This window comes from Microcaecilia unicolor, chromosome 7 (genome assembly GCF_901765095.1).
Source record: "Microcaecilia unicolor chromosome 7, aMicUni1.1, whole genome shotgun sequence".
In the NCBI taxonomy this organism is placed as follows: Eukaryota; Metazoa; Chordata; class Amphibia; order Gymnophiona; family Siphonopidae; genus Microcaecilia; species Microcaecilia unicolor.
Genome location: NC_044037.1, coordinates 248,535,047 through 248,552,354, shown reverse-complemented (window position 1 = coordinate 248,552,354; position 17,308 = coordinate 248,535,047). Strand labels below are relative to the sequence as shown.

General features: G+C 47.7%; 1 protein-coding gene across 1 annotated transcript; it reads right to left on the bottom strand.

Moving 5' to 3' along the window:
• Positions 1–4,097: 4,097 nt before the first annotated feature.
• LOC115473768 (fibroblast growth factor-binding protein 1-like) lies at positions 4,098–4,838 on the bottom strand. The gene has a single exon (XM_030208860.1). It carries the CDS (start codon positions 4,836–4,838, stop codon positions 4,098–4,100), a length of 741 nt encoding a protein of 246 aa, XP_030064720.1.
• Positions 4,839–17,308: the final 12,470 nt, after the last annotated feature.

Here is a 17,308-nt window from a genome sequence, read left to right as displayed (position 1 = left end):
GGCCGGCGCTCCACATTGCCGGAGAGCCACTCCTGGAGTGCCAAGAGCAAGCAGCAGGCCCCCTCCTGAAGTGACAATAGCAGGCAGCGGGCAGGCCCCGGACGTCACAGCCGGCAGGGGAATCCTCGGAGCGCCGGACCTACCCAGATGGCCGTCGCCCCGCCGTCGCAGGGGCATCTCTACTGAGATGAGGAGCACAAGGAGCATGACACCCTGACATGCCAGGACACCAACCGGGCACCCTAGGGGGCACTGCAGTGGACTTCACAAATTTCTCTCAGGTGCATAGCTCCCTTTCCTTGGGTGCTGAGCCCCCCAACAAAACCTCAAAACCCACTCCCTACAACTGTACACCACTACCATAGCCCTAAGGGGTGAAGGGGGGCACCTACATATGGGTACAGTGGGTTTCGGGTGGCTTTTGGAGGGCTCACATTTACCACCACAAGTGTAACAGGTGGGGGGGGGGGGGGGTGGGCCTGGGTCCGTCTGCCTGAAGTGCACTGCACCCACTAAAACTGCTCCAGGGACCTGCACACTGCTGTCATGGAGCTGGGTATGACATTTGAGGCTGTCAAAAAATGTTTTAAAGTTTGTTTTTTTTAGGGTGGGAGGGGGTTGGTGACCACTGGGGGAGTAAGGGGAGGTCATCCCCGATTCCCTCTGGTGGTCATCTGGTAAGTTCGGGCACCTTTTCACGGCTTGGTCGCAAGAAAAAATGGACCAAGTAAAGTCGGCCAAGTGTTCGTCAGGGACGCCCTTCTTTTTTCCATTATCGGCTGAGGACGCCCATCTCTCAATCATGCCCCAGTCCCGCCTTCGCTACGGTGCCAACATGCCCCTGTGAACTTTGGTCGTCCCGCGACGGGAAGCAGTTGAGGATGCCCAAAATTGGCTTTCGATTATGCCGATTTGGGTGACCCTGAGAGAAGGACGCCCATCTCTCGATTTATGTCAGAAGATGGGCTCCCTTCTCTTTTGAAAATAAGCCTGAAAGAGAAGTAGAAAACTGTGTATTTATTTCAATGCATTTAGAAAATGGTTTTTTTGTTTGTTTTGATTGTACTGATGTTTATGAAAGTTACTGACCTCATTATTTAAACTCCATGGTCAGCATTACTTTAAAACACCTACCGTAGCATTTAAAGTTTTACTGAAATATTCAGCTCCAGGTGGTACCCGTATACCGGTACTGAATATTTGAGTACCACTGACGTTCAGCGAGGTACCCAGTTAGAAAATAGCTGTCTTACTTCACACCCTTGGGATTCATCAAAAATAAACTTTATGTAGTCCAGAATATGTCTTGAGCAATAGGAAATTTGCCTGGGGCAAAATAGCTAGACAGGTATCAGTGCTCAATATCGGCGATACCATGATAACTTCTGGCTCTGCCTTGGCACCACCCCCTGCTTCCCCAGCACGACTGCCCCATCCCTGATGACCAGAGTAGGAGGGGGGAGAGAAAGAAAAGGAATTGGAGGGAGGGGGCATGAAAGTAAGGAGGGAATGTAGAGAGTTCTGAGGATTTACATGGTACTACCCAGATAATACCACAGAAAATCCAGTTATGGTGCCAGTGAATGGCACTTACCCAGATAAGTGTTATTGAGTACTGGGGTCTTTCTGTTTACTACAAAAAAGTGCATAGCACTGGAACAAATTCCTTTAGCTGATGTAATGTAGCACAAAGAAACCTATTTGATAGAGATTGCTTATATAATACGTACACAATGCCTGTCCAGTAAGTGTTAACTTTTGAACTGTTTTATGTACAAAGAGAATATTTATAGCCTCTGAAGCCACATACAGCATGGTCATTGAGGAAATATAAAACCACAAAGGAAGCAATTCTATAAATGTAGGTGTGACAAAGAAGGACGCTTATCCCCTAATTCTATAAAAGTCGCCAAAAGTTGCATGTGCAAATTTTGGTGTGCGCCCAATTTGCACGTGCGATTTAATTAAATAACAAGCCAATTAGTATCAATATTTGGCTTTTTAACAAGCAATTGCTGGCCCCAATTAGATTTAATTGGAACTTACATGTCTAAATTTAGGTGCAGGATCCACACCTAAAGTTTACATGCATGTAAAAAAAGGGGTGCGGAAATGGGAGGGTCATGGGCAGGATAGGGGCATTCCTAGCATTTACATACATTGTTATAGCATATGGGGGATATGCACCTAATTTAGGTGTGTACATTTGCATTACATTTCAGTTGGTGCAAATGACCATGCCTAAAGTTAGGCATGAGTCCTGGGCGTAAGCGCTACTCTATAAACCAAGCCTTACTTTAAGCGCGGCTTATAGAATAGCACTTTTTTTGTTGCTGATTTTTTAGGCACTATGCCCCAGATTCTATACAGCGCAGCTAGCGTTCTGTGCCAAAATCCAGGCATATTCTATAAAAGTGCATGTAACTTAATTGGCTTAACAAGCCAATCAGCAATGTTAACAGCATTAAGCAAGCAATAATGAGCACTAATTGACAATAATTAGAATTTATGCGCACAACTGGTTAAACGTATTCTGTAATACAGAGCACCTAACTTCTAACGCACACAGGCAAAAAGGGGCATGGTTATGGACGTGGAAATGGGTGCTTAGTGGGCGTTCAGAAATTTATGTGTGTTGTTATAGAATATGGCCCTCTGTGTCTAAATCTACATGCCGGGATTTATGCCATGTTTTCATTGGTGTAAATGGAGGCATGTAGTTTTAGGTGCTGGGATATCAACTAAGTGTATTCTATACACCGTGCCTAAAGTTAGATTCCGCATGGAGTTTTTTAGGTGCCATATATAGAATCTGGCCCTATATATAGAATCTAGTCCAGTGGTTCCAAAACCTGATTCTGGAGGCACTCCAGCCAGTCACGTTTTCAGGATACCCACAATAAATATGCATGAGATATATTTGCATATTTATTGTGTATGCAGATTTCTCTCTTGAATATTCATTGTGGATATCCTGAAAACCTGACTGCCTGGGGTGCCTCCAGGACCAGGTTTCGGAACCACTGATCTAGCCCTTAGTGCCAATTCTACAGCATGTAACGCAAAGCTTCCTTGGTGCACTGAAACAGGCGCAACAGCTTTCGCCAGCAGGCATAAGCTGGCATGCCTAAGTGCACCTTGCAATCTGAGCATCTGATACTATTCTATAATGTGCATGTATTGCTAGGCAGAACACCCATTGCACGCTCATGCCCTGCCCACTGGTACAACCCATTTGCTGTAACGCACCATGGACTAGATTCAGTAAATGGCACCCAAATTTGGGCGGTGAAAAAATGCATCATCAAGTTTAGCGTTGTTTATGCACTAGCGTGCAGTGTCAGGATCTATTTTATAATACTGCACACATCTTTATAGAACAGCGCTTAGGAAGATGTGCACACAAATACAAATTGTTGCCAATTAACATCAAGAATTGTTAGCACCCAATTATTGGCGCTAACTGGCTTGTTACTCAATTAAATTGTGTGCACAAATTGGGAGTGCAATTTGGGCGCCATTTATAGAATCTGAGGGCATGTGACTAGCATGACAATTTTATAGGATATCACCTAGCACATATGCGCAAAAATGCCAAATTGTGACATCCTTCTTGTGCTTATACGTGCCTATTCTAGAAACTGAGGCCTAAATCTAGGGGCAATTGGGGCCTAAATCTAAGCGCCCTTTATAGAATTGCCCTTAAAATGACTTTCATGGGGCTTAACTGCTGCAGGATTACAGGACCATATTTATCTAAATTATCATGTAACATCCAAAAATTTGAAACAGCTCGAATGTGCCAAGGTTGGCGACCACTGTTCCCTCTAAGCTGAACGGAAGTCCTCCAACTGCACTGCTGCCATTAAGGGGGAGGGGGTGCTTCAATATTGTGTTTTCAATTGATAGAGACAGGCAGGTTCCCTGGAATCCTGCAGAGCTTGCCTGTCACTCACTATTGAAAATGTACTAGCGGAACAGCGCCTCCACTGGCAGCAATGCATTTGGAGGATTCCTGCTCAATTTAGAGGGAACATTGATGGCGACCATATCAAAGAGCTATCACAATGTACAAGAGCTAAAGGTTGTTGGTGCTTTCAGCACTTCTTATGTACAGCTGAGAAGAAGAGGATACACAACACAGAGCTCCATCCCTTCCCACAGTACTCTTCTGCTAACTTTTTCTGATCAGTACCACCCCCATCTTCCATACACTGGACGTCTTCCTTCACTACATCCTTCTCTATGGTGTCTGCAAAGTAAGCATTTGCTCTTTCGTGGTAGGCAGCTGCATCATCCTTGTTAATGTTTCTTATCTCCACCAAACTGGAGCTTATCATGGTGAGATGGGCATCCTGTGGACCTTTTTTGCACATTTTTGATTTGAGAACACCTTTCTGCTTCTCACAGAGGTTCTTTTTCTTCCTTAAGGCTCGGCCAATCTGCTTCCAGTAGGATTTCTCATCCGCTTTGAAATGAATGGAGGAAGGATGTCCCTCAAAGATGCACCAGAAGCTGGCAACACCACGGGTGCACTCCACTTTCAAGTTAACAGTGTCCTTTCCAGTAACTGCCCAGGTACACTCAGTCTTATCTTTTTTGGAGAAACTGCCCTTGATTACTCCCTTTCCTAGCTTTAGTTTTTGTCTCTTTCCAATCTGGTCAGTTGCAGCTGGCTTACTTTCATCTTTACTTGTAACTTTCTGTTTGCCAGTGTCTGGGTTTTTTTCCTTATTTGTTTTTCCATGCCTTCTTTCCTTCTGTGGTCTACAGTTGACTAATAGAAGCTGTGACAGCAGCACTACAAGACACAGAAATGTGATACTTCTGATTTTCATGGCTTCCTCTAGTCTTGGGAACCTGGTGTCAAAGTAAAGAATCATGTGAAATTTAAGATGTATCCTAGGGCAAATCATCAACAGCTAGCTCATTCTTAAACGTAACAGTACTAGTACCAATGACAAAGAATTACTGATACCAGTTACAAAGCTTAGATTATAAGCCTTCTGAGGACAAGGCCTACTATTGTATCTGCATGTAGCTCACATTGAACTACTACTGAAAAGATGCAAGTTAAAATCTAAGGGGCCGAGAAGCTGCTGTCCTAGGCAAGTCCTAGTTTTTCCTTAAGGTTGGGCCAGCCCTGTGCTGAATATTGCTCTGACCATTGTAGTACTATCCAGTTAGTGCCAGGGAAGTCCAGAGGCCTCCAGTACTGAAAATCTGGATGTAATTTAGCCTGTGAAAGGCAGCATTTAAAGAAACAGTGAGTGCTGCCGGCTGACCGTTAGGCACTATCTGACCAATATTCAGCATTATTTAACCAGTCAGAAATGGCTTCTATCTGACTAAATAGCACTTAGGGCCCTGTTTACTAAGGTGCACTAGCGTTTTTAGCATGTGCACAAAATTAACATGTGGTAACTGTGTAGGTGCCCATAGGAATATTGTGGGCGCCTACCCAGCGTGTGCTAAAAGCACTAACGCGCCTCTAGCTAAGCACTATTATTCAGCGTGAGATAGCCGGTTATCTCCACTGAACATTAGTTGTTAGCAGTTAACTGGATACATCGTGCAATGTAGCTGGCTATCCACAAATATTCAAATGCTGACCGGCTACATTTAGCAGCCAAAAAGAATCACCTAAATAGCGGTCCTATCTTTGGCAGCTGTAAATGTAACCGACCAGCATTGTATATTCACATAGGGGTCATTTTATGAAGCTGCGGCAAAAGGGGGCCTGTGCAGGCGTCAGCGTGTGTTTTTGACGTGCACCAAGGCCCCCTTTTACCGCAGGGGGTAAAAGGTAGGTCTTTGGGTTTTTTCAAGAAATGGTCGTGCGGCAAAGTGAAGCATTTGCTGCGTGGACATTTCAGGGGGGGGGGGGCACTTACTGCCACCCATTGAGGTGGCGGTACAGGCTCCTGTGCTAACCCAGTGGTAACTGGGTAGTGTGCTGCACTGCCCAGTTACTTCTGGGTACACACTGATGCTATAAAAATTGAAATATTTTTTGCAGCGCCGGAAATGGTGCAGACTGGGGGAGGGAACTACCGCCGGGCTGCTGCAGTAGCCCGGCGGTACTTTCATTTTAGCGAGCAGTAAACTTGCTTTGGGCTTAGCGCTGTTTCGTAAAAGGGCACCTCAGCCGGTTAAGTTTGAGCCGGGCAAAAGAAAACCCCAAGATTTTCAATGCCAGTCACCGGATGGCCTGGCATTAAATATCCAGGGCCTTTTACAGTACAAGTTATTTCAGCTTCATTAAAACCTTTTGTGATGTTTGATCAAAGCTTATTGGGGGGGGGGGGGGGGGGGGTGTGGAACAAATGCACTTTTAAAAAATGTCATTTTCTGGTTAGTTTTACTGTATGTGATATCAAGTTTTACAAGTGTTATACAAATATTTATCAGGTTTAAAGTAATGTGAAATTAAAAAAAAACATGCAATAAAGTCTGCTTTAAGTTGTGCTTAGTACAAAGGTGCTACAGAAAAAAAGAATAAAAACAGAAATAAGCCACATACCTTGTCCAGTACAGTATAAATCTGATCTGGTAAGAATTCTTATGCCAGGTTGTAAAGCAATGTGCTAGTGAACCTACAGTGGTGAAGCATTTTATAGTATGCTAAAGGCACTCCTACAAAGTAATATTACAACAGAAAGAATATTTTAACCCCTTAACTGAGAAACTGAGATCACATTCCACATACACTGACTTAGGAGTGAGGTGGGTTTTTTTTTAATTTATTGTCTTTATTAGAAAGCAACCAACACAAGAAATACACAATGTCTCCATCACGAAGCCTAAGGCCCCGTCCGCTTCACACACCAATTTTCACTATTTAACTTTATTATTTTTTCAATATATCATAATACAGAAATTAAGAAATATGAATATAGCTTAATATAAATATAAATTGCTAAGAAAAATAGTATACTTTTGTCCACAATAAATGCAATGTGATCCAAGAGTTAGAAATTAGAAATTAACAAAACAATCTTAGAAGAATTTATCCCAAGACTATCACATACCCGTAAAGCTCTCCCCAGCCTGCCCTAACAGCATGCAATATGAGTCTATGCAGTAACTTTTGTTTCCTCTTTAGCTGCAAGAAACTCTTCTAATTGCTTGGGTTCAAAAAATTTTAATTGTTTGCCCTGAAATATCACAAAACATAAACAAGGAAATTTAAACACAAAGTTGGCACCTAAAGCTATTATTCTCGGCCGAAAGGTCAAGAAGGCCTTACACCTCATCTGTGTCTTTCTTGAAAGATCAGGAAATACTCAAACTTTTGATCCCAAGAATTGTGTGTCCAAATGTCTAAAGGAAAGTTTCAAAACAGCATTGCGATCGAACTCCAAAGCAAAGGATACCACCATAGTAGTTCTCTGTGTAATTATTTCCAATGAAGATTCCAAAAAGGATGTAAGATTCATATTTTCTCGATCCTGATCTTGACCTCGCAGGGCCTCTCCAACAGATTTCCCCGAGACCAGTATATTCTGGACTCACGTAATAGGAAGTAATGAATCTCCAGACATCCCCAGAACCTCAATTAAATATTTCTTAACCATATCAATAGGTGCTATAAGAGGAGACCTGGGAAAATTGAGTAACCTCACGTTATGTCTTCTGATCTGATTTTCTAAATATTCTAAATGATGATGTGTGAAATTCTTATCTTTAACTAAGGTTAAACCCAAAGTTCCCAGTTTTTGAATTTTAATTTCCAAGGAAACCAATCTAGAGGACTGCTGTGCAGATGACTGTGCTTGAAGAAGAGCAGCTTCTGACAAAACTTTAATATCTTTAATATTTTCCAATGTCAAAGTTTGTAAAGAGGAATGCATGTCAAATGCAAGGTCCGGTGGAGGGGCATAATCGAAAGGGATGACCAAGTTTTGCTGAGGACGTCCTCACAAAACGTCCCCATCGAGGAGTGGGGAAACCCGTATTTTCAAAACAAGATGGATGTCCATCTTTTGTTTCAATAATACGGTTAGGGACGCCCAAATCCTGAAATTTGGTTGTCCTTAGAGTTGGTCATCCCTAGACTTGGTCGTTTCTGATTTTCGCCGATAATCGAAACCAAGGACGTCCATCTCAGAATCGACCAAATGCAAGTCATTTGGTCATGGGAGGAGCCACTATTTGTAGTGAACTGGTCCCCCTAACGTGCCAGGACACCAACCGGGCACCTTAGGGGGCACTGCAGTGGACTTCAGAAATTGCTCCCAGGAACATAGCTCCGTTACCTTGTTTGCTGAGCCCCCCAACCCTCCCTAAAATACACTACCCACAACAGTACACCACTACCATAGCGACACAGCCCTTATAGGTGAAGGGTGGCACCTAGATATGGGTACAATGGGTTTCTGGTGGGTTTTGGAGGGCTCACTGTTTCCTCCACAAATGTAACAGGTAGGGGGGGATGGGCCTGGGTCCGCCTGCCTGAAGTGCACTGCACCCACTAAAACTGCTCCAGGAACCTGCATACTGCTGTGATTGAGCTGAGTATGACATCTGAGGCTGGCATAGAGGCTGGCACAAAATATTTTGAAAGATTTTTTTTGAGGGTGGGAGGGGGTTAGCAACCACTAGGGTAGTAAGGGGAGGTCATCCCCAATTCTCTCCGGTGGTCATCTATTCAGTTCAGGCACCTTTTTGTGCCTTGGTCGTAAAAAAAACATGACCAGGTAAAGTCATCCAAGTGTTCGTCAGGGATGTCCTTGTTTCTTTCCATTATGGGTTGAGGACGTCCTTGTGTTAGGCACGCCCAAGTCCCGCCTTCGCCAGGGCCGGTCTTAGGCAGAGGCGACCAAGGCGACCGCATAAGGCCCCGCGCCTAAGGGGGCCCTGTGCAGCGCACCTCAACTCTGCCTCGCTCATGCCTCCGCTCCGACCTCCGCTGCTGCTCACCTTAGTCGCCTGAGATGATCCCCATTCCCGCGGCTCAGCCGCTCCACTCCCACCACCACCGGCGTGGCGCCCACCCCCGGCTTGGGCCCGCTGAGCCCGCCGTCAGCTCCCGAGTCCCCGGACCCCGGCGACTAACTGAGCGATGCCAGCGAGCCAGCCCAGGCAGCGACGGCCCCGCCTCGACGGCGACGACAGACAGTTGCAGCGCGACGGCTCACCTCCAGGCTCCAGCTTCCCGCTCAATGTCCCGCCTTCTGATGTATTTCCTGTTTCCGGATTCGAGGGCGGGAGTCACTGAGCGGGAAAAGCTGGAGCCTGGTCGGAGGTGGTGAGGACGTGAGGTGAGCCATCGTTGCTGACGCCAACAGTTGTGCACTTATGCCAAATTGAAATTGGATTCCATGCAGGCAGGAGATCAGAAGTGTCTCTCTCATCTAACAACGCTTGCGGACGGTGCAAGGGTTGGAAATGTCTGCCTCCCTGAGAGGAATTTGGCCCAACAACATTAGTTGCTGGAGAAGCTGAGCAAGTAAGATCTTCTGGCTTGGAAGAGGCTGTTTCTAACATATCTGGGTTATTTTCACATAGATCTGCAGATATTTCTCCTGATAAAAATTTGGATGGCAATAGCAGATTTAGTTAAAACACTGCTTCCAGTAATTAATGATACGACACCTCGAATTAATAATTTGGAAGCTAGACTGCAATCACAGGAAGAAAAGATTACTAAGCTAAAATCTGAGAATGGAAATCATGAAGTAGCAAAATCTGATATAAAGTAGGTACAATCAGTTCAAACTATTTAGTACCTGATGTAGCTACTTGCCTCTCTGGTTTGATGCGTTACAGAGTAATAGGGGAATTTGAAAGTACTGGATCTTTTCTTAATATTTTTCCTTTATTCTCCTTTGTTATGAGAATTGGAACTACTAATTGTAGTGGACTTGAACTGAATAATTTCTAGGGAGGGGAGGTTTCATGATAGTATTGTGCTTATTATTTCAATCATTTTTTTTGTACAAGTTTAGCTTCATTTGTCTTTATTCTTGAGTAAGATACAAGCTTCCAGGTGTTGTGGATATGTGCCCTCCCTGAGCTCCCAGGTCTTCACTCACTACAGCACCGGGGTCAGGACAATCCAAAGCAGCACTACTTCCTGGCTGCAGGGGAACCACCCACTCCACAGGGCTCAAAGAAGCCCCATCTACGCTGCTTGCCAACGACACCACGCTGGCAGTGGCAGAACGGGAGGAAGCCTGCACGGGTCCTGCAAGGACTCTAAAGTCATTAAGAGTCTTCTGTTTCAGAGCCGGAGCCGCAGCAGGAGTTGAGGGAAACTCCCACACCTTTCCCATGATCACCTAGGGAAGAGTCACCTGAAGACGCCCGAATCGAGACAAACACTCAGAGAGCTGCAGGCAGGTAAGTCTTCATGATGCCATCTTGGATCCTCCCGATTTAGGAGTGAGTTTTGACTACCATGGTATGTGCAGACATGGCCCCAAACAGTAGTTATGACCTCTGTAAGCACAACAAATCTGGAAGTTTTTAATTTGGGTAGTGTAGGGTTAGATAGGATCTTGACAATCTGACTTTGTTTCTTATTGGTAAGTCTGTAAGGTCTGTCATGTATCCTGGGACTATGCCATACATGATTTTGTGGACTAAGGTGCAGATTTTGAAGATGATCTGTTCTTTGATTGGGAGCCAATGCAACTTTCTCGGAGGGGTTTGGCACTTTCGAAGCGTGTTCTGCTGAATATCAGCCTGGTTGCTGTATTTTGGGCGGTCTGGAGTTTTTTTATGAGTTGATCTTTGCAGCCCGCATAGATTCCGTTGCAATAATCTGCATGGCGTAGGACCATTGATTGTATTAGGTATCGAAAAGTTGCTCTTGGGAAGAAAGGTTTTAATCGTTTGAGCTTCCACATTGAATGGGAAAATTAGGTTCTTACCTTGGTAATTTTCTTTCCTTTAGTCATAGCAGATGAAGCCATTACGTATGGGTTATGTCCATCAACCAGCAGGGGAGATAGAGAGCACTCAAACTTTCACAGTGTCCTCTTGGCCAGCTAGCTCCACTGCCTCTTCAGTATTTGAAGCTTCCAAAGCAGTATGGCAAACCGCAATGGGAATCACAAGAGCTTTCCTCACAGCGAACGATGGCCCATCACAAGGGCATGAACTCATAAAGGAGGGAATGCACGTCCTCCTGGAGGGAATAAACTCATCCTCCTTATTGTATAAGTGGAGGGGAACACACGCGCCTCCTGAAGGGAATCACACATCCTCCCAACACACTGGAGGGAATGAACTCATCCTCCTATTTATAGAACTGGAGGGGAACACACGCGCCTCCTGGAGAGAATCAACACATTCTCCAAAAAAACATGCTGGAGGGAATGAACACATCCTCCTAAAATTAAACTGAACATGAATCCTGAAGATTGTTTTCCAACTTTCTCCCAAGGAAGGAACTTCAGGAAATTAGAACAGAACCTGAAAAACAGATTCACAGCATACAGACAATCATACAGGGAGGGCTCATGGCTTCATCTGCTATGACTAAAGGAAAGAAAATTACCAAGGTAAGAACCTAATTTTCCCTTCCTTGTCATCAAGCAGATGAAGCCATTACGTATGGGATGTAACAAAGCAATCCCTAGATAGGGTGGGAACAAGCCACACCACGCGCTAGCACTTGTGCACCAAAACACACATCCCTCCTGGCAGCCACATCCAGCCTGTAATGTCGGGCAAAGGAGAGCTTAGAAGCCCATGTTGCTGCACTGCATATCTCTTGAAGAGAGAGTGCTCCAGTTTCAGCCCAAGAGGAAGAAATCGCTCTAGTAGAATGTGCCTTAAAGGCTACAGGCGGAACCCTGCCGGCCAGCAGATAAGCTGAAAAGATAGTTTCTTTGAGCCAGCGGGCAATAGTGGCTTTAGACGCTGGAGACCCTCTGCGAGAACCGGATAGCAAAACAAACAGATGATCAGAAGTCCTGAAAGAGTTAGTAACTCGCAGATACTGCAGCAGAGTCCTGCGCACATCCAAAAGGTGCAGCTGCCCAAAAGATTCTGGAAACTCTTCCTCTGAAAAAGAGGGCAAGAAAATAGGCTGGTTTAAGTGAAAGGCTGAAACCACCTTAGGCATAAAGGAAGGCACGGTCCGAACCGTGACTCCGGACTCTGAAAATTGCAGAAATGGGTCTCTACAGGACAGCGCCTGGAGCTCTGACACCCGTCTCGCCGAGGTAATGGCCACCAGAAAAACGGCCTTCAGTGTCAAGTCTTTCTCCGATGCTCGTCGAAGCGGCTCAAAAGGAGATGCCTGCAGGGTTTTCAAAACTAGCCCCAGGTTCCAAGCTGGACAGGGTGCTCGCACTGGAGGTCGGAGCCGAAGCACCCCTCTAAGAAACCGTGCCACATCTGGGTGAGCAGCCAAAGACACGCCTTCCACCTTACCACAAAGGGAGGCCAACGCTGCCACCTGCACCCTCAGGGAATTATAGGCCAAGCCTTTTTGTACACCTTCCTGCAAAAAGTCCAGAATCGGCGAGACAGGAGCCCGCATTGGAACAATGGCTCTGGAAGCACACCAAGACTCAAACAAGCACCAAATCCTGGCATAAGCCACGGAAGTGGACCACTTGCGGGCTTGCAGGAGAGTGGAAATAACTTTATTGGAATAACCTTTATCCCTCAATTGCGCCCTCTCAATAGCCATGCCGTAAGACCAAAGCGGCCGGCGTCCTCCATGGCTACGGGTCCCTGAGTCAAGAGGTTCGGTACCAGAGGTAACGGCAGAGGAGCCTCCAGGAGCATCTGTCGGAGGTCTGCATACCAAGGTCTCCTTGGCCAATCCGGGGCGATGAGGACCACTTCTCCTGGGTGCAGCCGAATCCGCAAGAGCAGGCGCCCTATCAAGGGCCATGGGGGAAACACATAAAGTAGACCCGGAGGCCAGGGTTGAGCCAAGGCATCCAACCCCGCCAAGCGAGGATCTCTCCGTCTGTTGAAGAAGCACGGGACTTTGGTATTGGCACTTGTCGCCATTAGATCCATCACGGGCTTGCCCCATTTGGCACAGATCTGCAGGAATACTTCGTCTGCCAGATTCCATTCTGCTGGATCGATCTGATGCCTGCTCAGATAATTGGCCTGCACATTGCTCTGACCTGCAATATGAGCTGCTGACAGACACTGAAGATGCAGCTCGGCCCAGTGGCAAATCAGTTCGGCCTGCGCGGCTAGTGCTCTGCACCTTGTTCCGCCTTGTCGATTTATATAGGCCACCGTTGTCGTGTTGTCCGACATCACTCTGACAGCCAATCCTTCCAGGGTCACTTGAAAGGCCAGAAGCGCCTGAAACACCGCTTTCAACTCTAGGCGGTTGATGGACCACTCCGACTCCTCGGGTGTCCATAGACCCTGGGCATGCTTCCCCTTGCAGTGTGCGCCCCAGCCCTTCAGGCTGGCATCTGTTACCACTAGGCACCAAACGGGGAGCGTCAGCGGCATTCCTCGCCGCAGCATGCTGTCCGAGAGCCACCACTCCATGCTGAGACGGGCCGCAGGGAGCCAAGTAAGTCTGCATTGGTAATCCTGAGAAATAGGAGACCATCTCCGGAGTAGGGAATACTGTAGAGGTCTCAGGTGCGCTCTCGCCCAGGGTACCACTTCCATCGTGGCTGTCATCGATCCCAGCAGCTGGACAATGTCCCAAGCTCGCGGGCGGGGCATCCTCAGGAGCAGACGGACCTGATTCTGAAGCATGCACCGCCTTGGCTCGGGTAGGAACACATAGCTCGAGACTGTGTCGAACCTGGCCCCCAAAAACTCTAGAAATTGTGAAGGGGACAGGTGACTTTTGGCCATATTGACGACCCAGCCTAGAGATTGCAGTACTGAGACCACTCTGGCTGTAGCTTGTAAGCTCTCTGTTGCAGAGTCTGCTCTGATGAGCCAGTCGTCTAGGTACGGGTGAACCCTGATACCTTCTCGCCTGAGAAAAGCAGCTACTACCACCATTACCTTCGAAAAGGTTCGGGGAGCTGTGGCGAGGCCAAAAGGCAAGGCCCTGAACTGGAAATGTTTTCCCAACACCGCAAACCTCAGAAACTTCTGGTGCGGGGGCCAAATCGGTATGTGCAAGTAAGCTTCTTTCAGGTCTAGAGACGTGAGAAACTCTCCTGGCTGAACCGCCACAATGACGGAGCGCAGGGATTCCATGTGGAAATGCCGCACTCTCAGGGACTTGTTCACTTCTTTTAAGTCCAGAATAGGGCGAAAGGACCCACTTTTTCGCGGCACCACAAAGTAGATGGAGTATCGGCCGCAGCCTTGCTCGGCGGGAGGCACCGGGGTCACTGCCCCTAACTGAATCAAACCTTGTAAAGTCTCCTCCACCGCCGCTCGTTTGACGGCAGAACCGCATCGGGACTCCACAAGCACGTCTCTTACTGGGGCGTTGAATTCTATTCTGTATCCATCTCTGATCAGGTCCAGAACCCACTGATCTGAGGAAATCTTGGCCCACTCCTCGACAAAGAGGGAAAGCCGTCCTCCGATGACAGGCATCGAGGAGAGGGCCGGCGCACCATCATTGAGAGGGTCGCCCCTGAACTCCTGGTCTTGAGCCACCGGCTGCGGAACGCTTGTCCGAGCGAAAGGAGTTCCTCTGCTGACCACGGGCACGTGAAGTGAAACCAGCAGAACGCCCCGGGCGGTACCTTCTAGCTTCATGGAAGCGAGGTCTGTACGAGGAGTGGACCGCCTGGCCCTTAGAGGAAGGCCTCTGCCTATCTTCGGGCAAGCACTGGGGTTTTGGATCACCCAGGCCTTTCACAATTTTCTCTAACTCCTCACCAAATAGGAGAAGTCCTTGAAAAGGCAACTTCACCAACCTTTGCTTAGAGGCCATGTCTGCTGCCCTGTGTCGTAGCCACAGACGACGGCGAGCCGCCACTGCTACTGCCATTTGTTTAGCCGAAGCTCTGACAAGGTCATAAAGGGCATCAGCCAGAAAGGACAAGGCCACCTCCATCTGCGGAGCCACATCCAAGAAGGGCTCTGCTCCATCTCCGGGCTGAGCCATTGCCTGTTGCAGCCAAGCTAGGCAGGCTCTCACAGCATAACAGCTGCATGCAGACGCCCGAACAGTGAGACCTGCAATTTCAAAGGACCGTTTCAACGCTGTTTCCAGCCTACGGTCTTGAACATCCTTCAGGGCAACACCTCCTTCAACAGGGAGGGTAGTTCTCTTTGTCACCGCAGTGACTAGGGCATCCACTGTAGGCATTTGAAAACGAGCCATATGTCCCTCACGCAGAGGGTATAACTGCCCCATAGCCCTGGAAACTCTCAAAGGTCCCTCGGGGTCAGCCCACTGAGCCGAAACAAGCTCTAGGATGCAGTCATGCAAAGGGAAGGCCCGAGCAGCTTTCTTGGTACTAGCCATCCTGGGATTACCCGAGGAGGCCATGCCACTGTCAGGATCTTCAATCGAGAGGGCCTGCAGGGTATCTGAAATAAGCGCTGGCAGCTCATCACGGTGGAAAATCCTCACCGTGGAGGGATCATCCAGATCCTGTGGTAAATCCGCACCTGACTCTGGTTCCTCAGACCAAGAACGTCTGTCAGAGTTCTCCGAATCCTCACACCCCGACCACGGGGGGGGGGGGGGGGGGGGGGGGGGGGGGGGAAGGTGCACCACAATCTGAAGGGGAATTAACCCTTCTGCGCTTATCTTTAGGCCAAGCATCCGGGAAAAAAGCCTCACTGGGCAGTCCCAGGCCAGAATCCATGGGGGGGGGGGGGCAATCAGAGGAGCCTCAGGCGACCCTTGAGGAAGGGCTGTTTTCATCATGTATGCTTTATGCAGCAAAAGCACAAAATCCGTGGAGAAAATCTCACCCTGGGCACCCAAATCCTGTCCGGTGCTAGCCACTCCTGAAATAACCTCATCTCGAGGTGCCCCACCCGGCTCAGGTCTCTCCGTATCCACGGAGGCCGCGCCATGCGGTGTAAGCAAAATGGCGCCCGCTGCCAGCTCAGAGCGGGAAGAAACATCGCTCGCCATGCTCGGGCCGGCTCCTATGCCAATACAGCACGATTTACAGAGCCCTGCTGCTGATTTGCGCTTGCCACAAGTGGAACAGCGCTTTACATTGTCCGCAGCCATCGCCGAAAAACGGTGGTAAAATCCAAAATGGCGGTTTCGCGCCAAAATCACCCCGATCGCGGGCCCACCCCGGAGGAGTTGGAAAACACTCTTACCTCAAAGGATCTAGTGTACAACTACGATCCTGCTGAAAATCAGGTCAAAAACCTCTGTTCCAGCGTCTCTGCGTTTAAAAACGCGACGCGACTTTTTTTTTTTTTTTTTTTTAAGCTGTGAGGAAAGCAGAGGTATTGAAGACTCCGGAGGCTCAGATGAGTGGGAAAGGCAGGGAAAGGGCGAACCTATATGCCTGCATCCACTGTTGGTGGGTAAGGACAGGGAAAGCAAGGCAATATGTCCACATCCACAGAGGTATGGGTAAGGTAGGGAAAGGGCTAACCTATGTGCCTTTAAAGTGAAGCTGCTATAGCCTCCAACACCCCGGTTAACAACAGGCAAGCCAGGAACCACCTCCCGGCAGATTTTTCTGGAGCTCGAACAAGCTGCAGTCACCCTGCTAAGGGAGATAGAGAATACTGAAGAGGCAGTGGAGCTAGCTGGCCAAGAGGGCACTGTGAAAGTTTGAGTGCTCTCTATCTCCCCTGCTGGTTAATGGACATAACCCATACGTAATGGCTTCATCTGCTTGATGACAAGGAAATAACATTTTCTTTGTTACAGAGTTTACCTGCCTCTCGAGGGTAAGGTTGCGATCGAGTGTGACACCGCCAGTGGAGCACCCCCCACCTGCTGACACCTGGGGCGGACCGCCCCCACCGCCCCGCCCTTGGTACGCCACTGTAGCCAGTTAGCACCAATATACATTGGCTGAACAGCTAAGTTTAGCAGCCAGATAGACCAGTGTAAATAGCAGGTCTGTCTTTGGCCGACGTAACTTAGCTGGTCAGCCAATTAATATCGGCTTAACTGGTTATGTTTTTAGCTGCAAAAAAAAGGAAATTCAATACCTGTTGCTGGATTCGGCCCCAGCATTGAATTTCTGGTTTACTGCCGACCGCAAGGATTAGCCAAGCTCCCTCCCATGATCTCAGTTTCGACCCCTTGGTTCTCAGGATGTTGCTCTAACCATTAAGCAAACTCCAAATTATGTGATAGATAATGAGGGTTACTTTTTAAAATGTTTTTTTTTTTTTAAACACTGTGATACAATTTATTTTCCTCAACAATGTTATTAGAATTTAAGAAACTGAGGGGCCCTTTTAC

Coding starts and splice junctions, on each gene's coding strand:
- LOC115473768 (XM_030208860.1), bottom strand. CDS start 4,838: ATGAAAATCAGAAGTATCACATTTCTGTGTCTTGTAGTGCTGCTGTCA.